General features: G+C 57.9%; 1 protein-coding gene across 2 annotated transcripts; it reads left to right on the top strand.

Moving 5' to 3' along the window:
- Positions 1-99: 99 nt before the first annotated feature.
- Positions 100-27,360, top strand: CHID1 (chitinase domain containing 1). 2 transcript variants are annotated; one of them, XR_005373512.1, is made up of 13 exons: positions 100-231; positions 7,357-7,508; positions 8,024-8,173; positions 8,429-8,561; positions 9,286-9,330; positions 9,814-9,920; positions 10,262-10,323; positions 13,473-13,565; positions 17,898-17,999; positions 18,580-18,735; positions 26,612-26,717; positions 26,955-26,997; positions 27,183-27,282. XR_005373512.1 is itself a non-coding variant. In XM_038563527.1 (13 exons), the coding sequence occupies exons 2-13, from the start codon at positions 7,398-7,400 to the stop codon at positions 27,279-27,281; spliced, it is 1,182 nt and encodes a 393-aa protein (XP_038419455.1). In that variant the 5' UTR covers positions 100-231; positions 7,357-7,397; the 3' UTR covers positions 27,282-27,360. The 2 variants fall into 2 exon arrangements, 1 of the variants encoding a protein (XP_038419455.1); XM_038563527.1 differs by having other exon boundaries at positions 26,612-26,692; positions 27,183-27,360.

Here is a 27,360-nt window from a genome sequence, read left to right as displayed (position 1 = left end):
GCTCCCGCCCGGTTCCAGCTCCGGCCCCTGCCCCCGCCCGCAGCCCCGCCTCACGCCCGCCCCTGGCCCCGGCCTCTGCCCTGCACCGCCCCAGCTTCGGCCCCGCCCCGACCCCAGAGTGCTGTGCGCGGCGGCGGCGCTCCAGCGTCCTGGGGCGGGACTTCCGGCGGCGCCCGTGAGCGCCTTCCGGCCGCGCGCGACGGTGGTCCGGCCGGCCTCCGGGACATGAAGGTGAGCCCGGCGGTGGCCGGCCGGGGTGGCGTCCGCGCCCCGCGTCTCTGCGGCTGCTCCTCCTTCTCGCCCTGCCCCAGTTCCGCGCCGCGAAGTGGGCTCGCGGGGGACGCGTGTGAGAGCAGGAGGCGCGCAGGGAGTGAGCGCGGGTGTGAGAGATGGAGCGTGGATGAGGGGGTGAGCGTGTGGGGGCTGTGAGTGCGGGTGTGAGCGTGCGGGAGAGTGGGGCTGGTGTGAGGGAGGAACTGGTGTGTGAGAGCGCGGCATGAGCGTGCCGGAGAGTGGAGCTGGTGTGTCGGGGTGTGAAGGACTAGTGTGAGTGTGCGGGTGTGAGAGAGGCTGGTGTGTGAGAGGGGTGAGCGTGTGGGGCTGGTGTGTGAGAGAGGGTGTGAGCGTGTGCGGCCTGTGAGAGAAAGGGTGTGAGTGCAGGAGAGTGGGGCTGGTGTGTCGGGGGTGAGGGGCTGGTGTGAGGGAGGAACTGGTGTGTGAGAGCGCGGCATGAGCGTGCCGGAGAGTGGAGCTGGTGTGTCGGGGTGTGAAGGACTAGTGTGAGTGTGCGGGTGTGAGAGAGGCTGGTGTGTGAGAGTGTGTGAGTGTGTGGGGCCTGTGAGAGAAAGGGTGTGAGTGCAGGAGAGTGGGGCTGGTGTGTCGGGGGTGTGAGCGTGAGGAGCTGGTGTGAGAGCGTGTGCGGCCTGTGAGAGAAGGGGTGTGAGCGTGCAGGAGAGTGGGGCTGGTATGTCAGGGGTGAGGGGCTGATGTGAGGGTGGAACTGGTGTGTGAGAGTGCGGCATGAGCGTGCGGGAGAGTGGAGCTGGTGTGTCGGGGTGTGAAGGACTAGTGTGAGTGTGCGGGTGTGAGCGTGAGGGGCTGGTGTGTGAGAGGGTGTGAGCGTGTGGGGCCTGTGAGAGAAGGGGTGTGAGCGTGCGGGAGAGTGGGGCTGGTGTGTCGGGGGTGTGAGCGTGAGGGGCTGGTGTGTGAGAGAGAGTGAGCGTGTGCGGCCTGTGAGAGAAGGGGTGTGAGCGTGTGGGAGAGTGGGGCTGGTGTGTCGGGGTGTGAGCGTGAGGGGCCTGTGAGAGAAGGGGTGTGAGCGTGCGGGAGAGTGGGGCTGGTGTGTGAGCATGCAGGCGTGAGCGTGTGGGACCTGTGAGAGAACGAGTGTGCGAGAGTGGTGGTGTGAGAGCCAGTTTGTGCAAGAGGGTGTGGGAGTAAGTAAGCACCTGAGTAAGAGACAAGTGTGAGCAGCACGCTTCCTGTGACTGAGGTGCGTGTGACTGCTGTCCCCAGAGGCCAGGCCAGAGTGCGGGGCAGGTGGCCCGGTGCTTGTTGGGGTGCACTCGGCCCTGGGCTCAACAGCTGTAGACCTCTCACACTGGAGGGTGACTCGGCGGCCTCTTGCTTCCCACAGAGCCAGGGGACTGGGTTGGTGGCACAGCTGGACCATGAGCTGTCTGTGGCATCCTGCGTCCATCGCTCCGTTGAGTTAGTGTAGTGCGGTGGTCGTGCACTGCAGCTCCTTCACCTCTGAGTGGGATTTACTTTGGTTCCTGTGTCCCGGGTTTTGATGGGTGACACGTGGTCAATAAATGTCCCAGGGCTGTGCTCATCCTGCCTCTTACACTGCCTTCACTTCCCAGAGTGCGCTCACACCTCACCCAGGAATATAGTTGGCTCCGAGACTTGTGCTTAAAGGTGAGAATGCGTGTGACTGACCGTTTTATCACACTTGGTGCAGGAACAGCCCTACTCAATCAGAAAATTGGCTCATGGTCTAGCCGCGTTTTGGTGACACACAGGGCACGTTGGTTACTGTTTCTCAAACTGCATATTACTGAATAATGAGACCAATTGATGGATAAAAATCAATTTTCTTTTTTTTTTTTTAAGATTTATCCATTTGTTTCAGAGAGTGAACACACATGCATGCACACGAGTGAGGGGAGGGGCAGACGGAAAGCAGACTCCCCGTTGAGCATGGAGCCCAACATTTGATCCCATGACCCTGAGACCATCACCTGACCCAACACCAAGAGTCAGATACTCAACTGACCAAGCCACCCAGGCCCCCTTAAAATCAGTTTCTTAAAAACGAAATAGAAGAATTGTCAGTGCATCCCAGAGCAGGGTTAGCTCTGGTTAGCGGCTTTCATTTGACGCATACATGTATGCACATATGGCACATGCACACATGTCCTGGGCTATGGCACATTCTTAGTGTGAGTCTCAAAACATTTGAAAGTTACTGTTGTGACTTGCTGTCCTTTGGTCAGCACACTTGGAGTCCCTGGAATAGTGGGGCTCCGTTGTTAGAGCAGATCAGAGACGCCTGCCTCCCAGAGGCCCACTAGGTGATCACAGACCTGAAGCGGTCACTCCACACTGCACTCTGCAGGCCCCTTGCTGCCTAAAGGAGATCATTGCATCTGTGGAGGAAACTGCCGTAAGAGCAGGGCTCTGTGGAGAGCACGATGGGAGAATTTGTCCTCGGGCCTCAGGTAAAGTGGCCAGGCCCACGGTGCACAGCAGGGAGCCATCAGAAGTGCCAGACAAGGGGCCTCACTGCTGCTCGAGCACCCCACGTGTCATGGCAGGTCACCTGCTGTGTTCTCACCACCTTGCGTCAGGTCTGAAAAGTTCATGGCCAGTTAGGGAGTAGCCTGGCATTCATGAGTAGCTGGCTCATAAAGCCATCACGCCTCATCCCAGGGCTGGCCACCAGGCACAGTCCAGTGCCACCGGACCTTGAGCTCAGTCTGGCTCTTTCTGTTGCCCCCTCCACTGGGTTCAGAGGGGATCCATCTCACTTCTTCCAGACCAGTCCCATCTCTACCCTTTCCTCTTTCTTCCTTCTCCATAGTGTGAAATCACAGGGCAAGGAGCAGGTGAGCCACAAGCAGAGGGGTCTTTGGGTGGGCAGGCAGCAGGTGGGGTGGCAGGCCACGGACCAAGGGTGAGAAGGCTGCTGGGGCACACCGCAGGCCACTGTGGATGGCTTGAGGACCGCCCTCCTACTGGGTTTCTCATATCTTCCATCCTCGAACCCAACCTCCACCCTGGAGCTGAGGAGGAACCTGAGGTCATGGAGTGGACCCAAGGGGGCTAGGGTCAAAGATGGGGGTGCCTGTCTGAGGAATCCTCCCCCTACTCTACATGGCTCCTACTAGCAGATGCAGTTGTCCCTGCACGCACAGCTGTCCTCTCAGCTCTGCAGCCCCCTACGCAAACATGTTTGTTCATGTTGTTTTTCTGCCCTCGTGGGGCCAGGCTTCCTAGAGTCAGCCCCTCATAGCTTGGCAGCTGAGGTGTAAGCCTGACCAGGTGTGTTCTGTGTAACCTGCCCTCGGCTGTGACAGGGAGCCCAAGTCAGAGCTGTGGCCCCAAGATGGGAGGGGGCGGGGACTGTTGTTCTTGAGGACTCTGATGCCAGGAAGTGTCGCTGAGGAGGTGGGGGGAGGATGACAATCTGGGCCTGGGTCTTTGTATCCATCCCCACAGCCCAAAGCTGTGTGGCCTGTGGTGCACCATGAAGGGAAGTGGCTGGAAAGGAGGTTTTGGAGGAGGTGAAATCAGGCTTCTGGCCAGGACGTCAACAGGGTGAAGGGGATGAGGGGGTGAGTCCTGCGGAGATCCTGTCTGCCAGCACCTGACAGGGCACACCCTGCCCGACTGGGGCTCTGGAGACCCCATAGCCAGAGGAAAGGCCATATGCCTGCCTGCTGGCAGGAGGCTAGGCTGGCTCCCCGGGGCCTGCAGGGAGTGGCTCTGCCACTAAGTGACTCCTTAGGTGGTCTGGAAGGGGCAGTCCGCCAGAGCTGTGCGTCTGGGGACCAAGATACTCTTCACACTTACACACCTTAAGGGCTCATTAAGGACTGCAGTCAGCCTGGGCCTGCTTGTTCCTTGACTGCCTTGAGTGAAAAACGAGGCGGAATTGCCGGGGGAGAGGGGTGGAGGCAGAACCTAAAAGTAAACTGCAAGCTCATAGAAGTCCAGGGTAGGGAGGCCAGAAAATAGAGCTAAAGCCAAAAAGACACACAATGATCAGCAGTTCAGATAGCCTCCTCTTTTACTTTTTAGCATCACCCTTTCTGTACTCTCTCTGTAGGTGTATGTGCACATGGGAATTCTTACATAAAGCTGGGATCCTGTTGCATATGTACATTTTGTAACATGTGCACTGACCGGTGCACTGCAAGCATCACAGTGCCTGTCCACAGGGTACGGAAGTGCGTGTTAATCTGTTTATATGGTGCTGTGATGAACCTCCTTATGCGTTTTCCATGTAAGTGCAGAAGTCCCCCAAAGTGTAATTTGTGAAAGGAAACCTAGGTTGGAAAGTATATTTATGAATAGATTGTCATCCAAAAGATTTTCACAAATTGAATTCCCAGCAACAGCTCTTGAGAATTGCTGCTGTCCCAGGTCCGCGCCATCAGTATCATTCTCTTTAGTCCTCACCAACACTGTGTCAGCTCCTGTGATTGCTGGTGAGGCTGAGGTGCGGTTTCTAGGGCTTAGGGCACCTCTGTATGTTAGAGGGTGTCTCTGTGAATTCCAAGGTGCCTCTGCACATTCCAGGGGAGCTCTGGGTATTCCAGGGCGCCTCTGCGTGTTCCAAGGGATCTCTGTGTATTCTGGGAGACCTCTGTGTATTCTGGGTGCCTCTGTGTGTTCCAGGGGGTGTCTGTGTATTCCAGGGTGCCTCTGTGTATTCCAGGGGATCTCTGTGTATTCCAGGGTGCCTCTGTGTATTCCAGGGCGCCTCTGCGTGTTCCAAGGGATCTCTGTGTATTCTGGGAGATCTCTGTGTATTCTGGGTGCCTCTGTGTGTTCCAGGGGGTGTCTGTGTATTCCAGGGTGCCTCTGTGTATTCCAGGGGATCTCTGTGTATTCCAGGGGAGCTCTGGGTATTCCAGGGCGCCTCTGCGTGTTCCAAGGGATCTCTGTGTATTCTGGGAGATCTCTGTGTATTCTGGGTGCCTCTGTGTGTTCCAGGGGGTGTCTGTGTATTCCAGGATGCCTCTGTGTATTCCAGGGGATCTCTGTGTATTCCAGGGGAGCTCTGGGTATTCCAGGGCGCCTCTGCGTGTTCCAAGGGATCTCTGTGTATTCTGGGAGATCTCTGTGTATTCTGGGTGCCTCTGTGTGTTCCAGGGGGTGTCTGTGTATTCCAGGATGCCTCTGTGTATTCCAGGGGATCTCTGTGTATTCCAGGGGAGCTCTGGGTATTCCAGGGCGCCTCTGCGTGTTCCAAGGGATCTCTGTGTATTCTGGGAGATCTCTGTGTATTCTGGGTGCCTCTGTGTGTTCCAGGGGGTGTCTGTGTATTCCAGGGTGCCTCTGTGTATTCCAGAGGATCTCTGTGTATTCCAGGGTGCCTCTGTGTATTCCAGGGGATCTCTGTATATTCCATGGCGCCTCTGTCTGTTCCAGGGGATGTCTGCATATTCCAGGGTATCTCTGCGTGTTCCAGGGGATCTCTGTATATTCCAGGGTACCTCTGTCTGTTCCGGGGCATGTCTGTGTATTCCAGGGGATCTCTGTGTATTCCAGGACACCTCTGTATGTTCCAGGAGATCTCTGTATATTCCATGGCGCCTCTGTCTGTTCCAGGGGATGTCTGCATATTCCAAAGAATCTCTGTGTGTTCCAGGGGATCTCTGTGTATTCTGAGGCACCTCTGTCTGTTCCAGGGTATCTCTGCGTATTCCAGGGGATCTCTGCATATTCCAGGGGATCTCTGTGTATTCCAGTGGATCTCTGTGTATTCCAAAGCGCCTCTGTCTGTTCCAGGGTGTATCTGCATATTCCAAGGTATCTCTGCGTATTCCAGGGGATCTCTGCATATTCCAGGGGATCTCTGTGTATTCCAGGGCGCCTCTGTCTATTCCAGGGGATCTTTGCATATTCCAGGGGATCTCCGTGTATTCCAGTGGATCTCCATGTATTCCAGGGCGCCTCTGCCTATCCCAGGAGATCTCTGCATATTTCAGGGGATCTTTGTGTATTCCAGGGCGCCTCTGCGTGTTCCAGGGGATCTCTGTGTATTCCAGGGGATCTCTGTGTTTTCCAAGGCGCCTCTCTCTGTTCTAGGGGATCTCTGTGTATTCCAGGGTGTTTCTGCGTGTTCCAGGGGAACTCTGTGTATTCCAGGGTGCCTCTGCGTGTTCCAGGGGGTCTCTGCGTGTTCCAGGGGATCTCTGTGTATTCTAGGGAATCTCTGTGTATTCCAGGGTGTTTCTGTGTATTCCAAGGTGTCTCTGTGATTCCAGGGCATCTGTGTATGCTATAGGCATCTCTGTATCTTGGGTGTGTATAACGTGAGGTACTTCTGCATTATGGGATATCTTTATGTTACAATGTGTCTGTATTACATAGTATCTCTATTATGGGGTATGCCTGGCTTTACAGGGTATTTAGATAGCATGTCTGTGTGGGGTACCTGGTGGGTGTTAGGGAATAAGAGGTGACTACACCTTCGTTTCCTATATTTTTGTAGTAGAGCTTTTTTTATTAGAGCGTCTTATTCTTGATTTGTAAGAGTTCTTTGCTTATAATGAATAGATGACGGATAGGAACACATTGTGAAGTATGTTCTAATTTTTTTTCTGGTTTATTATCTCTTTATACTTGTTTTTTTGTTTTCTAAATGAAAGTGTCACATTTCTATGTAATGAATTCCATTGGTGTGTTCTTTAACCTCCACACTGCTGATGTACTTGGAAGAGCCTTCTCTATCCTGAGTTAACAGAGGCAAGCACTCTTATTTTCCTCTAGTCCTTTCCGTGGCACTGCTCTTTCACACTTAATCTCTCTAGTAGCCTGTAGTTCTTTGGGTCAGTGGGGAGCAGCCACCGTTCTGGTTGGCTGCCTCTGGTAAGGGTAGCCCTGAGGCAGTGGGGGATGGCACTGACTAGCAGCAGGGAGGCCCCTTTCTGGGCATCTGAGGAAGGAGGGCCCAGCAGTGCCAGAGGCTGGGAGGGCCGCCAGGGTGGGCCCAGGGTACGGCTCTGTCCTGGGGCCAGTGCCCAGCCTAGTGCCACAAGGACCTAGGCCCTATGAGGTGTTCCATTTGGCAGAGGGGTCACCTCACACTCCTGGTGGTCACGTGCTCTGCTCTCCCTACAGCCCCCTGGCCCCCGAAGTTGGACCGCACTGTAACTTCCACCATGAGGATGCTGCTCAGCATGCTCTGGCTTGCTCTGGCCTGCAGCTCTGTTCATACTACTCTGTCAAAGTCAGACGCCAAAAAGGCTGCCTCAAAGACGCTGCTGGAGAAGGTAGGGGTGGTCTGGGGGTTGGCCTCTTCCTGGCCCTTGGGGTTGAGTGCTGAGGCCTGTGATGTAACACTCTGTAAGCCGGGAGGCTGGGGCCTTGGCCTCCTTAGGTGGCCAGCTAGTAGTGTTCAGGACTCCGGCTGGTGGCCTGGGAGGGAGTAACTTCTGGCGCTGGGGCTGATGGTGTGCCCACCCCTACTGGCTCAGGATGTTGGCCCTCACCTCGCCTCTGCTTCTCCCCATGCTCGCACTCCCATCCTGCCTTGCAGAGCAGTGGTCAAGCAGATCAGACAGATGGGCTGTGCTTTTGTACCGTTTTTCTGGGATGGGAGAGTGAGTCCCCAAGGATTGTCAGCTCCTCAAGGGTGGGTCTTTCCTGGTGGTCTCCGGTCAGCAGCACCTTATTCATTACAGGACACAGTGCCTGGCTGATCAGAAGACTTGCTATTCCTCTGGGTCCCATGTTTTACATGTGGTTGGCAGGCCCTGACTACTTTGTCTTGTTGCTTTTGTTTTAGACTCAGTTTTCAGAGAAACCTGTTCAAGACCGAGGTCTGGTGGTGACGGAGCTTAGGGCTGAGGATGTGGTTCTGGAGCATCGTAGCTACTGCTCACCGAAGGCCCGGGAGAGGCACTTCGCTGGGGACGTCCTGGGCTATGTCACTCCAGTAAGTAAGTCCCTGGGGAGGAGAGAGAGATCTCAAAGGCAAGGTGGCCACTGGGATCTGTGTCCTCACTTCATTGGGTTGCTGCTATGCAGGTGCAGTGGTAGAGGGGTCTCCCGACGAAGTGACAGCTGTCCCAAGAGTTTTCTGGGGGCTTGTCCCATGTGGCATAGGTGATCCTGTTGTGTCCCAGTTCAGTCTCTAGGGCCCTTTGTCCCCAGCTGCAAGCGTGCTCACTTGTTTTCCATTTTCTGCCAGTGGAACAGCCATGGCTACGATGTTGCAAAGGTCTTCGGGGGCAAGTTCACACAGATCTCACCTGTGTGGCTGCAACTGAAGCGGCGAGGTCGGGAGATGTTCGAGGTCACAGGCCTTCACGACGTGGACCAAGGTTCTCATGTTGCTGCTCATCTGTGCTCATCCTGAGGGCCCAGGAGGGTGTGAGCGCATGTCTGTATGTGTGTGAGTGTGAGAGTGTGACCCTCTGTCTCGTTTTGTGTGTGTGTGTATGAGTGTGAGTGTGAGAGAGAGAGAGACTATCTGGCATTGGCCCAAGCCCTGTCCCCCTTGGCAGTTTGTACACAGGGTCCAAGGAGGAAGTGTCCAGGAGGGCCCAAATGTCTTGACAGCTACTTCTGTGAGCATGCGCCCAAGTTTACATAGCCATCCCCCCTTTTGGGTTTAGAGAGAGGGTGTGTTAGCTATTTCTGGTGTTCCAAGACCTAAGGCCGTCCCTCAATACTGGGAGGGAGGGCAGTGTCAGAGGACACAGGCTGGGCTGCAATGGGACCTGGACCTTAGGCACTCTTTAGCTCCAGGAAACAGTCCCAGCCCCCTCAGAGGCCACTTTTCTCCAGATGTGGCCAACACCATCTCCTTCCGCCTAGTGGCCCAGTGGTCTGACCTGCCCTGGAGGCTCTGCAGGGAGAGGAGAGGGGAAGGGAGGAGGGAGAAAGGAAGAAGGAGGAGGTTGACTTACAGATTCTCTCCTTGCTGCTTCCCCTCTGCACTTCCACTGCAGGGGCCCCAGCATTTTCTACGTTGGGGGAGGAGTGAGTCTTCATGTGAGTGAGTGGCTGTGCCCCTGCATTGACTGTTGTCTTCCTGTCCTACAGGGTGGATGCGGGCGGTCAGGAAGCAGGCCAAGGGCTTACGTATAGGTAAGTCCAGTGGGCCTGGGCTGTTAGGGTACCTAGCCCTTAAGCTACATGCTGTGAGGTAGAGGCCCTGGCAGGACCAGACTGAGAGTGTTGCCAACCCTACCCTGCCCAGTCCTGGAGCTTACAGCTGGCAAGAGTTTCCCAAAGTACAGTGGTATTAGTAGGGTCTAGAGATTGGAGCAGGGGAGCAGGTGACAACTGAACAGAAGGAGCCATGGGCAGTAGGGCCAGGTAGGGACCCATCAGGGTGGAAGACGGTCCAGCAGAAGCCAGGCAGTGAGGAGCTAGAGGAGCTGGGGTCTGGGCACTCAGTGACTTGGTGTGTGAGGGGAAAAAGAGGTTGGCATTACCTGATGCCCCTCCCTTGCCAGGCCATGTGAGTGCTCAGCGGTGTGGTCACTCTACTCTGCTGGCCAAGGGCTGCCCTGAGGGCAGGGCCAAGTACAGAAGGGTCACAGTCGCTGTGTGGGTCTATCCCCCAAGTGCCCCGACTCCTGTTTGAGGACTGGACTCATGAGGACTTCCGGAACGTCTTGGACAGTGAGGACGAGATAGAAGAGCTTGGCAAGACCATGGTCCAGGTGGCCAAGGTGAGCCTTGGCACTGCATGGGGCCAACACCGGCTGCCCTAGGCTTCCTCTTGAGCACAGAGGTCCTTCGTGCTGGGGAGGCTTTTCTTGGGTGATACCCAGCTGCCCGCTGCCCTCCTGGCCCTTCTCGCCCCCAGGGGTTGGGGTTGGAGCGGCATATGAGTAGACAGGACACATGAGGGCTGATCCCTCTGCTCCTGGCTCCTGTGGGGACCCCCACACTGCTCCCTTCAGAGGGGCTTCTGAGCCTGCCATGACTTCACTGCGTGGCCGGCTCTGTTGCCTTTCCACCTGTCCCTCTGAGGTCGTTGGAACCTCTTCAACTGCCCTGTGCCTTTCAGAGCCAACACTTTGACGGCTTCGTGGTGGAGGTCTGGAGCCAGCTGCTGAGCCAGAAGCATGTGTGAGTGGGCTCTGTGCTCTTCCTGGCCCCCTGGTGTCTTGGAGGGAGGGCCACTGTGGGGAGGGTCTTCCTCCCACAGTCTACACTTGGGGGCAGGGATGACACCTCAGAAACAGCCAAGGGCCAGCGTCTGGCTCTGACCACGCTGCTTTGTCAGCCAGGATGCCTGCATGGATGGTAAAGGGAGTATGATAAGCGTCACCAAGAATGCCGTGTGGGAGAACTATGGCCCAGGCGGTGATGGCAATGTCAGGCTTGGGCATAAGCAGGAACTCCTTTGCTGAGTGTGATGGAGCTTTCCTAGGGACATTGAGAAGAGGTCCGTTGAGTGTGGCCACAGTCATCTTGGACAAGAATCAGCCTCCCAGGCCTGCAGGTTCTGTGTGCTCCCCTTGTGGTGGCACCTACCTGCCTGTGACCACAGTGACCAGGCAAGGCAGGAGTGGTGAGGTGTCACCTGCAGCAGCCACCACCCTCTTCTGGCAGGGACATAGGGGGTCAGCCCCACAAAGGACAGGGCGGCTACCAAGCTCTCCTGCCCAGGGTATCTTGAGTGTTCACCTGGCGGAGCAGTGATGTAACCCACACAGTGCTGGGGGTGTCAGAGGCTGGTTGCCAGCTACCCCCAGTTCTGGAACTAGCCATCCCTTCCCTTTTCTGCCTGAAAGACTCCCAGCTCAAAGCTGCCCCCCCACCCCACCCCTTCTTTCTCCATGCCTCAGCGGGAGCTCTGGCTTAGGGTGGCCCCCCTTCTGGCCTTCTGCAGCTGCAGGCCATTCTCTGCCCACTCAGAGGCGGTGTACCCAAGCAGGTCTCCTCTCACCGGGTGCAGGTGGAAGGTGTGCTATTGGCTTTCATCTGTGCCTGGAGACAGGCATGCCTGGGGGCTCCTACCCACTTGGGCCAAAGCCCCGACTCCTGGGAGGGCTCTGAGGCCCAGTTTGTGGGGGAAGAATTGGTAGAGATTGTGAGAGCCAAGTTGAGGGGTTCCTTGTGCATGCACAGGGCCAGCACATCAGGGGCCCCGGCTCTTGGCCGAGAGACCCTCCTCACCTATCCCCCCAAGGCTGTGCCATGATCCTTGCAGGGCAACGGCCCTGACGAGGCAACCTCCCAGCACCTTCTGAGCAGAAAGAGCAGGATCTTCCCCTGAAGCTTCTTACCAGACAGCTTCATTCTGCCCTCGTTCACAGCAGGCAGCACGGGTTTACCTGGGCCGTAGCCAAGATATAGCAAGCATGTGATGAGGGGGCAGCCAGCAGGGCAGTCGGGCCAGGTGGATGGAGCAGAGAGCAGCCAGTGTGACAGATGTCTCTGGGCACATTGCTACGTGGGAGCCGTCTCCCAGGACAGAATGGGCCAAGCTGTGGTGTGGCATGGCATGATGAGAACATTTCACAAGGCCATTGCTCTCCCCACCCCCCAGCCCCTGCCATGTCACCCTCATTGAGGCTTGTGGCTAGGTGTTCGAGGGTACTGCTTCTGTCTGCAAAAGTCAGCCTGGAAAGGCCGTTGTGGACAAATGCTGTGGGGCACATGGCCTATGTGGAATGGCAGGGACAATGGTACAGCATCTCCATAACACCCTGGACTCTGGGTCCCCCAGGCCTCCCACAGAAGTCCTCTGGAGAGGACCAGGTGGGCTGAGCAGTTGGAGCAGTCAGGGATGGTGCCCAGCTCTAGTGAGTGGCCTGGTCCCCTCCCTTCGTACCTAAGGTGTGGCAGCCTGTTCTGTGGGGGCACAGGTGGCCACAGGTTCCCACCTGGTGGGTACTGCCCCAGGGGCACAAGACCACCCTTGCCTTCTCATAAGCATGCAGTCCTAGGGCCATCCAGAAAGCCAGGAAAGCAAGTGACAGTGACAGTGTTACAGACAGTGTGACATCTATGGGCAGAGCTGATGGGGCACATGGTCCCCAAGGGCTTGACCATACCCCAAGCCGCCTCCTTGCAGGAGAGACACCGTGACACCAGAGATCACTCCTGCTGAGCCGTGATCTAGCTGTACCCGTCCTGTTCTTGCCAAGACAGCTGGGGCTGCACCTGCAGCTGTACTCTGCACACTTGTGTGGGGTGGGGCCTGGAGGTGGGCACTGGGCCCCACGCCCTGGCCATGCAAGGGTGGCCAGGACAGCCCCACTGTCCCTGCCAGCGAGAGTCTCAGTGCCTTAGACCCTCTGAGCTGTGTGTGGAGGATGGACTCCCCATGCTCTACAGACTAGGGCCAGGCCAGAGGGAACACACAGAGCTTGGGCCTGCCACCTTCAGGGCTCATGGACACTAGTCACTTTACGGTCCTAGTCCTCACTGTGTGGCCTGAGGGGAGGGGAGTTGCCTGATAGGTGGTCCCCGGAGCCGAACTAGTCCCCATTCCACTGGGCATACCTGCCGTGCCTCTAGGGGCCAGAGGAGCCCATGACTCCAGCTCCCTCTCTCTCCCCTACCTGCTGGCCCACTTCCTTTTGAGATGTGTCCAGACACAAGAGGAGAGTGATACCTGATGCCCACCCCAGGTGTTACTTCCGTGTGCCCCGGGACTGGGGATGCCCCCTACCTAGGACTGAGACAGACGGCTGAGTCTGGATGTCTTCCAGGCTGGGGGGGTGCCACATGAGGGGGGCTGGGTAGTTGAGGCCTGTGCTTTGGGGTGTTAGGCTAGGACTCCCCCTCAAGCCAAGACCTGGTTGGTGGAGCTGCCTTCACTATGCTGGTCCTGAGGCACCTCTCAGGTGATGCGTGGCACCCAGTAAGTCTTGTGGCATTCATGGCCTGCGCTGGCCTGGCCAATGGCAGGTCAGCATGCTGGGCACATGCATGTGGGTCTTTTCTCACCCTCTGGCCACACTGTCTGGGAGAGTCCAGAGGTGGTGAGGGTGCTGCCCAGACACCCCTTTTTTTCCCATGCTATTCTCAGGGTGACTCTGAGTGAGGAGGGACAGGGACCAGCCAAGTTCTGAGTAGGCCCAGTTTGGGTGGAGAATAACCCCCACAGGACCTGCTGGGCTGCCCTGGTGGTCGAGCATCTGCAGTGCACAGGGCCACATTGGAACCTTCTAGGGCAGAAAGTGCCCGTGAAGGGGTGTGTGCCCTGTAGCGGGTCTGGGTCCAGTGGCCTGACTTCTTGTTCTTGATCTCCTGGTTCTTTGCAGGGGCCTCATCCACATGCTTACCCACCTGGCTGAGGCCCTGCACCAAGCCCGGCTGTTGGCCATCCTGGTCATCCCTCCGGCTGTCACTCCGGGGTAAGTGCCATGCTTGCTGGGGGTGGAGTAGATCCTTCCTGGTCAACAGCAGCCCCGGGTGGGTAGACACTGGATGCTAGAGACGGGGACCCAAGTCAGCCACGACAGCACATCTTCACAGGTCCGCAGTGGAAAGCTACGCCCTTCCACCCAATTGTTAAAAGACATCAGAAGTTCACAAATTTGAGGGGTGCATCTTTTAGACACTTCCATTCTCGGCTGCAGCCCTGGAGCTTCACCACACTGCAGGGCTTTAGGATGAATCCAAACCTGCCATGCCCTAGGCAGGTCAAGGCTGTGTGGTCACACCACCTCCTTCACCGTCCTGACTATTCACCCTTCCCAGCCTGGTGGAGGCAGCCCTTCTGGAACCTAGGGAACAACAGGCAGCCTAGGCCCACGTCCCCTCCACCCAGGGTGTCACCGGTGCTAGGCACCAGGGATGCTCCAGGTGGGTTGTGAGGACCAGGGGTAGACCGAAGGTCAAATGGGAGGGTGTTGTTGGGGAGGAGATTGCAGGTCGACGCTGGGCCCCCACCGTGTGGAGTGGCAGCAGGATGGTGTGCCAGTTTGTGGGAGCAACATGGGTACTCCCCTGGGGAGCTGGGGCCTGTGATTTCTAGCTGTGGTTCACAGGCTGATGGGCTCGTAGAAGTGCCTGTGGGGCACTCTAGCAGCTGAGACAGATATTCCCTGTCAATAGCACCTGCCTGGCCCTCAGGCCCCACCGTCCCTGCTGCATGCCGGCAGAGACCATGGGTTGTACATGTGGCTCCCTTGCATCACCTGGGCATTGGCCTGCTATCTGAGTGTCCTCCCCACATTTTCTGGGTCCCCAGTGGGGAGGGTCCCACATGCTGGCACCTCCCTCCTGGAGCAAGGCAGACTGCTCAGCCTAGGAAAGAGCCCAGCTGGAGCCCCACCCGTCCGTCCTTCATCTCACATGTACAAACACATGTGCACATCTGTGTGTGTGTGGGGGGGGTACTTGTGTGTCCTGAGGCTGGGTCCAATGAGGCAGAGGCTCTTATGGCCACCTGAGGTTAGAGCTGGGGCTGGAAGAGCAGCTTTTGCTCTGGGGAGGTTGAGGAGCAGACCCTCTAGAATCTGTGAGCTTGGCTGCGGTGCTTGGCACCCATTTCCTGGGTCTCCCAGTTTCTGTGCGTGGTTTGGGGAATGGGGTGCTTGGCCAGGTTAAGACCCTGTCGCCTTTTGTGGTCAGGAGCCGTCTGTGGAATGGGTGCAGGAGATAAGCTCCTCAGAGTCTAGGGGGCATCTCCTTGGGCAGAGGGCTGGTGGGGCTGGGGTGCCTGCCTGCAGCCCTCTCCGTAGAGCCTAGCAGCTTCTAGCACATACATAGGGCAGGGGTACAGAGGATATGCTGGAGAGAGTGGGAGCGTCGGGTGCTGGACGCCCCTCAGGGCCACTCTGGAAGGCTGGGCCTGGCCTGGAAGGCTACAGTGGGGTGCATCTTTCCTGCCGGCGCCTCTGTGTCCAGGGATTCTTACCCCCAAGCTTCTGGCACCTAGGCAGGAAGTGGATGGCCTGCCTCTCACCCTGTGGCCACCAAGGGATGATATACCTTCCAAAGGCAGCTGAAGGGCGGTGTGCAGACCACATGGCCAGTGTGGTCGGGGCTCAGGGTGGGGGTTCTAGGCATCCTGGTTGGGGGGGTATGGGCCTGGTCTGTGCTGTCCTGGCTGTATGCCAGCCCAGCGCTTTTCCCCCAGGGCTCTGGCTGGTAGTGCCCGGCAGGAGCTCATCTTGTTGACATCAACCCCCCACACACACACTTGCTGACAGCTCCCCAACAGAGAAGCCCAATAAATGCTTCTTATTGACGTCTTCTGCTGCAGAACATAGTCCTGCTCATCATTCACCTCACAAAGGCTGGCTGCTGGCACACTGAACAATAACAGCTCTGGGAGGGGGTCTGCAGGCCTGTGATGCTTTTTCTCTGCTGTGGGCCTGTGTCTGGGACTCTGGGCTCCGGTAGCCATGCTGACCTTGAGCCTGCCCCCAAGGTCACAGCCCTGCCTCCAGTGGAGCTGGCACTCTGGAGCTTTTACACCAGTGGAGACACTAGCTCCAGCTGGAGGAGGAGCCACAGGGTTGAGCAGGCAAGAGGCAGTCAGGGGCTTGGGTGACCAGGCCTATGAGGAGCCGACGTGGGTGCCCTGAGAGCGAGAGTAGGGTCAGTGACCTCTGTCTTCCACATACCATCCCTGAGCTGCTCTATCAGGGCGCTCTGGGGGTGGCGTCCAGGGACTGGGCTGGTGAGGGGCAGGACTTGGAGTTTACCACTAGTAGGTGGCTGGTCTGTGGCGTCTTGGGGAAGATAGCAGGGAGGGTCAAGCTGCAAGCCTGTGGCCACAGGACTAAGAAGTTGGGACAGGATCCTCTCTGAGGAAACTAGAGGCACACTGCACATGTGCTCTCTAGCCATCTAGAGAGGGGAACAGGGCTGCAGGATATTTGTGGGCCCCACCTGGAGTGCCCTTCCCCCACTTCAGGTAGCTGTGGGTGTCTCGGGCAGCCACGCTGGGCTGCATGGCTGCCCAGCCTTCTAGGAAGGAAAGATACCCAGGGTTGGAAAGAAGGTGGCTCAGCAAGAAGCATCTGGCAGACCAGGACCATCCCAGGAGGAGAGGTGTAGGGGCCCAGCTTGTGGTAGTAGGCTGGTACGTGTGTGGAGGACTGGTCCGGAGGAGCTGGATGCCCCGGGAAGGGTGCCCAGCTGGGTACAAGGGAAGGTTGGGTTGGGAGACAGACTCCATGAAGCCTAAAGCACCTCTGACTGGGCAGCTGCTGAACTTGGCAAAGGAGGAGGGACTCCAGTAGTTGTGCCTGATGTGAGCCTGGTCCAGACTTCTCTGGCAGGCATCTCTATGGTGTGGACTTCTTGGGGCAAAGTATTAATGGGAGAAGGGCCTTGAAAAACCAGCCTCCCCGACCTCCATGGCCGTCATCAGGAGTGTCTGCTCTGAGCACTGGTGGGCCCATGGCCGCGAGGCCTTCTGCCACCTGGAGGCCTCCTCCCAGCTCATTTCTCACTGCCCCTTGCCTGCCTGAGTCCTGTTCCCAGCTGACCTTCCCCGCACACCTGATCCTAGCATTTCTGGACCCTGGGTGGGCAGGGAAGGTGTCTAGCACCAGATGCCCCCCTGAGCACTGTGGGGACTAAGACACGGGACTAAGGGGTGCGCTCCCCGCTGGACCACCACACTGCTGCCCACAGCCCTGCCTCCCTCCTGAGCCACTGAATCCAGCAATGGCAGGGCCTAGGTGTCTGGGGTCCTCCGTGAATGTCTCACCTGGAGATAGGTGAGCCTTTGAAATGGAAAGTGTCTTCCTAGAGCCAATATACATGCCGTTCTTATGGCACCGCAGGGCCGAATCCTAGAGGGTACGAGATGTGTTCACACACCCACCTGTTGCCTGTTTTCCTTCTGCTGGGCTCTAGAATCTTCCGCCTTACATTGGGGGGCTTGTCCCAAGTGTGGCCTCAGGGAATATGGCTGTCCTGGTGCAGCAAAGCATCTGCCCCCAGACGTGTCCCTCAGCACCCTATTGTGTCTGATGCTCATCACTGAGTTGGGACTACGAGGTTGTGGCCTGCCAGCACTGCTTATCTTCTGGTCCTATAGGTGTCCCATGTCTCGGGGCCCTGGGCCTGGCATCCTGGCTGCTTCCCCAAAAGGCAGCTGCTGGAGAAGCTCTGCCCTGGGTTGGAGTGGGGCTGCCTTGAGACAGTATCTCATGGTCACCTGTGTCCCATTGGATGACTATCTTTGAGGTCCTTGCAGTGAGACACACTTGACCAGGGTTCCTGGGGTGCAGGCTAAGAAGAGGAGTCCTGTCTCTACTCACAGTGTGGAAAGCCACACACCCCCCACCGCCCAGGATGTGGCATTCTTAGGGGTTGCTGCAGGCAGAGCAGGCAGGCTAGTAGATGGACACCTTTGGGAATGAGGGTGATCCCGGAGCTGGGCTGGTCTCGCCCTTGGATACATAGCGAGGAGGGTGGGGACAGGCAGGAAATGAGCCTTTGCTTGACCACCAACATTGGGCTTGATGTTGCCTTCTCAGCCTACCCCTGCTCTTGGAATGTGGCCCTGACTCCGTCCAGGGCTGTGCCCCATACCCGAGTGACATGTTACTTTCCAGGAAAAGTGGCCTGCAGTCCCCCAAAAGTGGAGGGAGAATGGGGCATGGTCTGGGAGCCCCTACAGCCAGTTTGCTGTGTCTTTAGTTGGACTAGGGTGTCCACTGGGGCAGGGCTGGCCAGGCTGTGAGAGATGGGCAGTGGTAATTTTGCTTACCGTTTTGCAGGACTGACCAGCTGGGCATGTTCACACACAAGGAGTTTGAGCAGCTGGCCCCTGTGCTGGATGGCTTCAGCCTCATGACCTATGACTACCCCACAGCACAGCAGTGAGTGTAGGCACTAAGGGGCCCGGTGGGAGCCATGACTTGGTGCGGGGGTGCTCTCTTTGGGGCCTGGACATTGGACAGGCAGAGGGGCACAGCCTGGCTTCCCACCAGCGTGCTTAAGGCCACACTTCTATCAGCTTTTGGTTCCAGGGATACGGGGGGCCTGAAGCCCATAATTGCCCCTGCATTGGGCAGCCTTCACATTTTCAGGGCATGGGATAGAGGGCAAAGGACAGCCCTCATGGGAAGACCATCCTGGGGTGGCCAGCTGGGCCAACATGGTGGCCATTGGCACTGGGCCTGCCTTGTTGCCAAGAATTGCTCCTGTCGGCAGGGCTTGCTGCCTCCAAGGAAGCCTTGGGTGTAGGCAATGTCACAGTGCTGCCCATTGCTGCCTCACCCACCCCGGAGGCCAGGGCCTAGCGGATGTGGACAGAGGTCCAGCTGGAAGGCACTGCAGAAGGCCTGCTGTCTGCTGCCCTCCTTCCCACTGCGCATGGCCTCCTGCCGCAGCCTGAGTGCCCACAGTACACGCCATGACCTCTGCCTACTGCTGAAACCCACTCCCTCACTCCTGCAGGCCTGGCCCCAATGCACCATTGTCCTGGGTTCGAGCCTGTGTCCAGGTCCTGGACCCCAAGTCCAAGTGGCGGAGCAAGATCCTCCTGGGGCTCAACCTCTATGGCATGGACTATGCAGCCTCCAGGGATGCACGCGAGCCCGTCATTGGGGCCAGGTAAGCCCAGGGCCCCCCACAACACAGGGTGGCTGCCTGTGCAGGCTGCGCCCTGGGGCCTTTATTCCAGTGTCTCCTGCAGGTGGTGCCTTAGAGCCAGGGAGCAAGCGGCCTGGCAGGGCTGAGCCTGTCAGGTTGGGGGGGTACCACCCCAGGGCCGCAGCTGGGATGCCCCTTGCCGCCCTGTCCGCAGGTGTGCAGACTGCCTTCCCAGTACAAGTGGCAGGTGGGCCTGGCCTGAAAGGCCCTTGGCTCTTGCACATGTGCATACTTTCATGGGTCATCTCGCATCCAAGGAGCCCTTCAGGTCTCTTGCCTTTCAGTTCTGCTGGTGTCACATTCTTTTAGCTTTGTTTTGCTTTTATTTTCTGGAAGATATTTTTGCTAGATGGTTGATTCTAGGTTATTCCATCTCCATCTTCCTGCCACAGCCTGTCCAATGAGACAGCGATGGCACAGCTTGGTTCTGGTGTCCCTTCGTGTGGTTTTATGTGTTTTGCACTTGATTTTCATTGACTTTTTGGGACCTGTATGTTCATACTTTTAATGAAATTTAGAAAAATTTTGGCTAGTTTCTTCAAATACTTTTTCTGTCCTTTTTTTTTTTAAGATTGTATTTATTTATTCATGAGAGACAGAGACAGACAGAGGGAGAAGCAGGCTCCATGCAGGAAGCCCAGTGTGGGACTCGATCCCGAGACTCCAGGATCTGCCCTGGGCTGAAGGCAGGTGTTAAACCGCCAAGCCACCCAGGGATCCCCTCTGTCCCGTTCTTTTTCTCTTTCGGGCCCTTAAATATGTGTGCCTGGTCAGTCGATGTGTCACCTGTCCACTGACACTTGTTATGTTTTCTGTTCGTTTGCATCAGAATTGTCAAGGTCCCTGGTCACTTGTGTGCTGTGCCTCAGGTGTTGTCCCCTCCCTGCTCACATCCAGAAGTGGGTGCTGGGCTTTTTCTTCCATGTTTCCTGCCCTTTCCAAGTGTGGGCTCTGCTGTGACAGCTGCTCCCTGAGTCAGGCCTGCCCTGGGTCCAGTTAGCTGGTAGCTTTCCTGCCTGTGCATCTGTCTGGCCGGAGCTCTGTAGACCACGTTAGACACCAGACATTGTGAATTGTGCCTTTTGGGGCACTGGGCATTTTGGCAATCCTGAATCTTCTCAGCCTTCATTTGGGGCGTCTGGAAACCATGTGAGCCGGCCACTCTTCTGGAGAACTGTCCTGTTTGTGGACATTGGGTTCAGACCCTGTGGCCTGGGTGTGCTCCTGTTGCAGCTAGCTGTCCTTGAAGGGGAGGGGGGCGTCTCTGCAGGTGACCCCGCAGACCTGCCGCCACCAGAGATGTGACATGTCAGCTGGGGCCTGCTTCCCCACCAGGCCTCTCTATGGCTGTCTATACTTGTAGTCCATGGCGACTCCCTTCAGCTGTTCCATGGTGGAGGGCTGCTTGGCCTTTGGCTAGACTCAGGGGTCCTGAGGGGTGCTTGCAGCTGCCTACCCAGAGGGGTGGGGGCTTCCCTGTTTTCTCCTGCCCCTTTCCTGATTCCTCCAAGCCCCTCCTGCTCTGAGGGTTGGGCCTCCAGGACAAGGAGAAATACCCATGAGGGGCATCCTGAGGGGCTCAGTCAGCCAGCACTACCGTACAAACTGCAGACACTCACTGTCCTCCATCCTGGAGGCCAAGGCCCAAGGTCCAGGCAAAGGCAGGTGGGGTCCTCCTGAGGCCTCTCTGCATGTGTGTGGATGGCCATGCTCTGAGTCCTCATGGGGTCGTCCCTTCATGCGTGTCTGTATCTTGATGTTCTCCTCTTTTTTTAAAGATATTATTCACTTATTTGAGACACAGAGAGCGCGCACAAGTAGAGGGAGTGGCAGAGGCAGAGGGAGAAGCAGATTCCCCACCGAGCAGGAAGCCCGACACAGGGCGCGATCCCAGGACCCTGAGATCATGACCTAAGCTGAAAGCAGATGCTTCATCCACTGAGCCCCCCAGGAGCCCCAGGATGTCCTCCTCTTACTAGGACCTCAGTGACCCCGAGTTGCCTCAAACCCCCTCTGTAAAGACCCCATTTCCAGATGTGGCCACATCCTAGGGTGCTGGGGGTCCGCAGTCCAGCATTGGAATCTGAAGGACACAGTTCATCTCTGCCACCACCTCAGGGAGAGAGAGTTATTGTTTATTAACTAAATGTGGGCCTGCAGCAGCATGTGGAGTGGATCAGGCTTGGTTTTTTTTTTGTTTGTTTGTTTGTTTTTAAGATTTTTATTTATATGACAGAAAGGGAGGGAGACAGAGCGAGAGCACAAGCAGGGGGAGCCAAGGCAGAGAGAGGAAGAAATAGGCTCTCTGTTGAGCAGGGACCCTATGCCGGGCTCGATCCTAGGACCCTGAAATCATGACCTGAGCCAGAGGCAGCCGCTTAACCAACTGAGCTACCCAGTGGCCCCTCATCAGGCTTGTTAACCCTAGTCTGGCAGTGAACCCCATGCACGCCCAGCCTGAGACATATGACAGGCGGCCTCCACTGGCCGCGAGTGTCTGGCCCCTGACCATTGGAGGTGAGGAGACAGGGCCTCAGGGACAAAGGTGTGTGTGAGTATGTGTGCACACACCACCTGCCCTCAGATATGCCTGGGACGGAAGGCTGCACCCTGTCCTGTTCCTCCCCAGCTGTGCCCCACTGATAGGTCCGGGTGGGAGTCAGAGGAGGGAGACGGTACCACTCCAGCTTGTCTAAGGGCGGTGGCTTGGTTGGAGAGTGGTCTAGGGGCTCAGCGGCATGGCTGGTTTGCGTGTCAGGTGAGAACCTGCTGCCCTGCCCAGTCAGGCTGGAGGAGGCCACCGCCACTGCCCTGACTCTGCCTCACTTTGGTGGGAGCAGGTGGCAGCTCAGCGAGGCCTCCCGTAGGTCAGACCCGGCACAGTGCTGAGGTGGCAGGGCTGTGGCTCATGCACCTCCAGGGCACATGGGGTCAGGCAGCGGTATCCACTTTGGTCCTGCCTAGTGGGTTGGTCCTATAGAGAGTGGCTGAGGGGCCTTGGGTGAAGGTGACCAGTGTGTGGCAGGCAGACAGGTGCAGAACTGCAGCCTCCAGGTGGTGACCTGAGGCTGAGGATTTTGTTTTGTTTTGTTTTGTTTTGTTTTTTATTTACTTACGATAGTCACACAGAGAGAGAGAGAGAGAGAGGCAGAGACACAGGCAGAGGGAGAAGTAGGCTCCATGCACTGGGAGCCCGATGTGGGATTCGATCCTGGGTCTCCAGGATCGCGCCCTGGGCCAAAGCAGGCGCCAAACCGCTGCGCCTCCCAGGGATCCCTAGGCTGAGGATTTTGAAGCAGCAGGGGTCATGTCTGATTCTAGGGAGGGCCATAGTGTAGGGCTGCCCCAGATTACCTCCACAGAGGACCTTGCTGTGCTCCTGTCCACGCCGGGCCTCCACCTGCTCCGCTGTAGAAGGGGACTAGGCCTGGTGCCCTGAGACCAGGCAAGAGACTCTGGTCCTATAGTGGCTCCTGGGTTTCTCCTCGTGCCCCTCTTATCCCTCTGCTCGTCCCCCTGTTCCTGGGCGATCTCAGGCTGAGGGCACAGGCTGCACCGATGTGCCATGTGCCTGTGCAGTGGGGTCAGGGTGGATACAGGTGCCCCAGGGGGCCCGCCTCCTGCCTGGCTTTACCCTCCCTTGGAGGTCCCCCCTGGATCCTGGCAGGCTGGGTGCCATGCCCTCCACAGTGGGCGGGAGAGGCTGTGCCCCAGGTCATGGTAGGGTGCCTGCAGTAGAGGGATGGGGTCCTGGGGAAGGGCTTCTCACTGGCCCAGGGACAGTCAGGGCTGTTGCTGCAACACGAGGTCCTTGAGCCTTGAGCCCCGAACGAAGTGTGGAGGGGCAGACATGCGGCCCTCCGTGTGGTCACTCTCTACAGGCCTCCACGCAGTTGGATTCACGTTTAGGGGATCTTTACTAAAGTGGGGTCTCAGGCAGAGCACGGTTCCCACACAGTACCTTCCCTGGGGTTCTTTTTTTTTTTTTTTTTTTTTTTAATTTTTTTTATTTATTTATGATAGTCACAGAGAGAGAGAGAGGCGCAGAGACACAGGCAGAGGGAGAAGCAGGCTCCATGCACCGGGAGCCCGATGTGGGATTCGATCCCGGGTCTCCAGGATCGCGCTCTGGGCCAAAGGCAGGCGCCAAACCGCTGCGCCACCCAGGGATCCCTTCCCTGGGGTTCATGTCATAGCCACCCCTGTGGAGGGGATCAGGAGGGATGTCCCCTCCCTCCATGAGATGGAGTCAAGCCTAGGGAGGGGTCACAACCCCCCCAGGTCAGTCCAGAGATGAGAGCTCCAGTCCAAGGACAGCAGCAGCTCCTGCTAGGAACAGAGGACACACAGCGGGTGATGGGTGCTGGCCCATGTGCCAGCGTGAGCACCCCTGCAACACCAACAGGGAGGTGCCCCTCAGGCACCTCTGGGTCTCACTCCACCTCCTTGCCCCTGACCTGATTTTTCCAGGCAGTCAGTCCAGGTATGGGGTGCAGGGGAGCCCCACAGTCCCTCAGGCTCTTCAGCCTTCATGCTGACAGAAGCCTGAGAAACCTGTTTCAGGGTCATCTGCCATCCTGACTTGGCCTCTCCGACACTTGGGACCTAGATCCTTTGTGGCAGGTGTCCCTGGTCCCTTCCAGGGAGTGCGGGATCAGCCGCCTCACCATCTGCTCAGCCTCAGAGCCAAGAGCCCATGGCGGGGGCAAGAGGCCAGCTCCCTCAGGCCTGACATGTGGTCTCCTGGCCTCTGCCAGCCAGGCCTGGGCTCTGGGCCTTGCCAAGGGTGCCCCAGGGGGCGGGGGGTATGATCTGCAGTGGCTCAGTTTCCCTCCTGACTTACTAGTCTCTGTTGGCCATCCCTGGGCAACACACGGACCTCTTGTGACCATGGAGCTCCTTTGTGTGTCTCAGTGACTCCCAGCTTTGGAGAGTCTGGGTAGCTGTGAAACACACACCCACCCCAGGATGTGAGGTGGTCTAGGTACTGACCTGTAGGTCCCCATACCTGCAAAGCGCCTTTCCTGAGAGGCTGTCTTACTTCCCTGGCAGGCCAAGATGTCCTCTGGGGCCTGCAGCCCCCACCCTGCTGGGCCTCTCCTGCCCCTGCTCAGGGATCCTCCCCTGGACCTCAGTTAAAGCCAGCCCTGGCTGGAGCACAGCCAAATGGGTCCCTAAAGGGCAGGTCATGCTTGGCAGTCTCGAGAGCCAGGGCACCAGGGGTCACAGGCATGCAGGGGCTTGGGGATGGATGCTTCCCGCAAGGCCAGTCCCTGTGTCAGCCCTGGGCCTCCCACTCCCCCCGGTTGAGCACTGCAGGTCCACATGAGGCCCCATGGGCAGGGAGCTGTGGGGTGAACCACGCAGGCACAGCTGCTCTGTCGGTGTTGCTCTGTTGCACCTCGTGTCACTCCAGCCGCCTGGAGAGGCTGACTTTCCGTGGCCTTTTGTCCGACTCCATGCCCTGCTCCTGTCTGGATCCTGGACCTCCTTGGGCACCTTGCTTGGCTTCAGGGCACCCATTGGCACAGTTCTGTGGGCATCTTCCACTGTGGCTGCTGTGTCCTACTGAAGGCCACCATCCCAGCCGTGCTGGGAGAGCCCTGCTGCCTGTGGGTGGGGCCTGCCACCCAGGCTTCTTGTGTCACCCACAGAGAAGCAGCTGGCCTGGCATCCGCTGGATTCATGGTGTGGTCCTACATCAGGGAGACCCTACTTTGTGCACCCCAAGAAGACTGTCGCCAAGGGCACGGCCCCAGCTGCACACCATGGGGCCCTCGGATGCCGAGTCGGGCAGCCACTCCAAGGGAGCTCTGGGTTGGCAGGGGCTAGGGCATGGTGGCTCTGGCTACAGCAGGAGTGGTGACAAGGAGAGGCCTCTGGGCATGTGGGTCCCACCCTTTGTGTTTATCAGGCCAAGGCCCTCTTGTCCTGGGAGGTCAGGGGTCTGGGGTTCGTGTAGGTCCTAAGGCCAGCTTGGCAGCGGTCCAGTACAGGTGGTTTAGACTCTACCCAACCTCGTTTGCCTCCGGTCTCGTAGGGGCAGGGGTCCCTGTTAGCGTGCAGGGGGACCTCAGGCCCCACCACTGAAGGCGAGAAGCCACATGCCAGTTTCCTTGGGAGTGAGGGGGCCCCTGCGCCCCTCTCATCCTCTTCGGGGTCCTCCCTCCCTGGCTGGGGTGGGTCCTGCACAGACATGCCCTGATTTTCTGTCTCCTGCTGGAGTCCTCTCTCTTAAGCAGCCTGCAGGTGGTCTCTGTGCCCCAACCCCTGCTGCCCCCACTGGAAGGCCCAGGAATATCCTCTCTCGGGTGTCCCTGCGTTCTATGGCGTGTTTTCACCAGGTCTTATGCAGAGTCCTGTCTGGCCATCCTGGAGCCCTCCCATCTGAGCCTTGTCACTTTTGGGGGGAAACACCCTGCACACCCCAAAACTCAGCATGGCACTAAGTTGTGCAGCCAGCCCCTCAATCCCACATTTTCTTCACCCAAAACAAAGCCCGGGACCCTCTTAGCACCCCTTGCCCCCCCTCCCCCCATGACCAGTGACCACTGACCCACGTTCTGTGAGTTGGCCTGGTGTGGACAGTTCCTTGGAGTGGAGCTGTGCACTCTCTACTTGAGGCCTTGCACGTGCTGATTTTGGGGAAACACTCAGGCCATATTGTTGAAATATTTCTTACTTATTTCTGTGCCCAGCTCCATGCTCCCTTTGCTTCCCAGGCCGGCTCCTCCCAACCCGGCTCCATCTGCACCCTGCTCTGCATCCTTCCAAGGGGCCTCTCCCCACTGGCTTCTCTGTGTCCCCGGGGCCTGCTTGGTGGTTCCCAGGGCTGTGCTCAGGCAAGCGTGAGGGTCTGTGTGGCCCCAATCAGGGCACCCAGAGGGGAGGGACTGAACCCTGACACAGACTCCAGCCTCAGCAGCCCCCAACCCAAGGGCCCATCCACCCCCCTGCCCCCCTGGACTTTTCTCACAGCCACCTAGCACGGGATCAAAAGTCCCAAATAATATTAATGAACAGAGGGGTGTTTTAATTACTGATCATTGGATGCTTCTGGATGGTGGGAACTGCAGGGCATAGCAGGTGCCCGTCCTGTCCTGCCTGCCCCCATGTGGCCACCAGGGAGGACTGCACACAGACACTGAATGTGCCTTACTGACGCATCTGACCTCGGGAAGCCCCCCCTGTGCTCTGCAGCCTCAGAGCCTTGGCTCCAGCAGTTAGAAAGGGCTGCTCTAGGCTTAAGGCAACTCCAGAATATCCTGGCCTCTGGAAGGGCCCAGAAACCACTGCTGCAGCCTTCTGTCCCCAGAGCCAGGCTGGGGGGCCACAGGACCTCTGGGAGCTGCCCCTTCAGAGCCTGTTCTTCCTCTGAGGCCTGTGGTTTGCCCTGAACACCCCTCACAGCTGCAGATGCCACTGCCTCTCCCGTGGCACTCAGCAGTGCCCACATGGATGCTCATGGAGCAGGGATGACACTGCATGAGACCCAGGTGGGACATGCAGCCCTTTGGTACTGTCCCACACTCCACTGTGTAGCCCATGGTAGCAAACTTCCAGGTGCCCCCGGGGCTGCTGCTCCAATCTCTGTCTTTTCCCCACCCCCAAGGGAGCTCACACAGGCCTGGGCTGAGGGCTCCAAGCCCTATCCATTGCTCCTGGGTCCAGGGTTCACACGTGGCCCTCACACAGCTGGGCGTGCTGCCAGCACTGCCCGGACCCACAGGGGCTGACAGCCACCCAGTTCTGCCGCCCCTGTGACAGCCTCAGCTGCCTTGCCCCTCTGGCTGTTGGGGCTGTCTCCACTCCCACACCATGCCTTGGCCTCCCCCAGGTACATCCAGATGCTGAAGGACCACAGGCCCCGGATCATTTGGGACAGCCAGGCAGCAGAGCACTTCTTCGAGTACAAGAAGTGAGTGTCCAGGAGGAGGCCCTAGGTGAGGGGTGAGCCTGCCCAGGCTGGCCAGGGGCCCCTGGGGGCACAAGCTCTACCACCACCCCTGAGGGCTGGGCCAGCCCAAGGAATAGGACCCGTGGAGGGGACTTTCAATGGGATCTGAGATCTCTGCTGGAAGCAGAGGAGGGGCCAGCACTCCCTTCCACTTGGGGTGGGGGTGGTGGGTGGTGGGAGAAGCAGAGGTGGGCAGCAGGCAAAGCCTCGTCCTCTTTTGCAGAAGCCGTGGTGGGAGGCACATCGTCTTCTACCCAACTCTGAAGGTACGCATGGGCTGGCCTTGATGCTGGGGGTGAAGCAAGAGGTACAACCCCACCCTATGATGACCCTTGCCCTCAGTGAGGCCGTGGTGAGCAGTGGAGGTCAGCACAGGTCGGACCTGCTACTGCCTGGTGGCAGGGGGTGCCAGAGGGTGAGAGGTGGGGCTGACGCCTGCCTGTTGGTCCAGTCTGTGCAGGTACGGCTGGAGCTGGCCCGGGAGCTGGGCGTCGGAGTGTCCATGTGGGAGCTGGGCCAGGGCCTCGACTACTTCTATGACCTGCTCTAGGCCTCGCTCCAAGCAGATAGGTGCTTTCCTAATCGTTGGAGTCACTTGACATGCAAAATACAGACTCTTCTGTTTTCCA

The sequence above is a fragment of the Canis lupus genome, chromosome 18, assembly GCF_011100685.1.
Source record: "Canis lupus familiaris isolate Mischka breed German Shepherd chromosome 18, alternate assembly UU_Cfam_GSD_1.0, whole genome shotgun sequence".
Classification (NCBI taxonomy): domain Eukaryota; kingdom Metazoa; phylum Chordata; class Mammalia; order Carnivora; family Canidae; genus Canis; species Canis lupus.
Note: the sequence above shows the minus strand (reverse complement) of the source record. Positions and strands in the feature narration are given on the sequence as shown.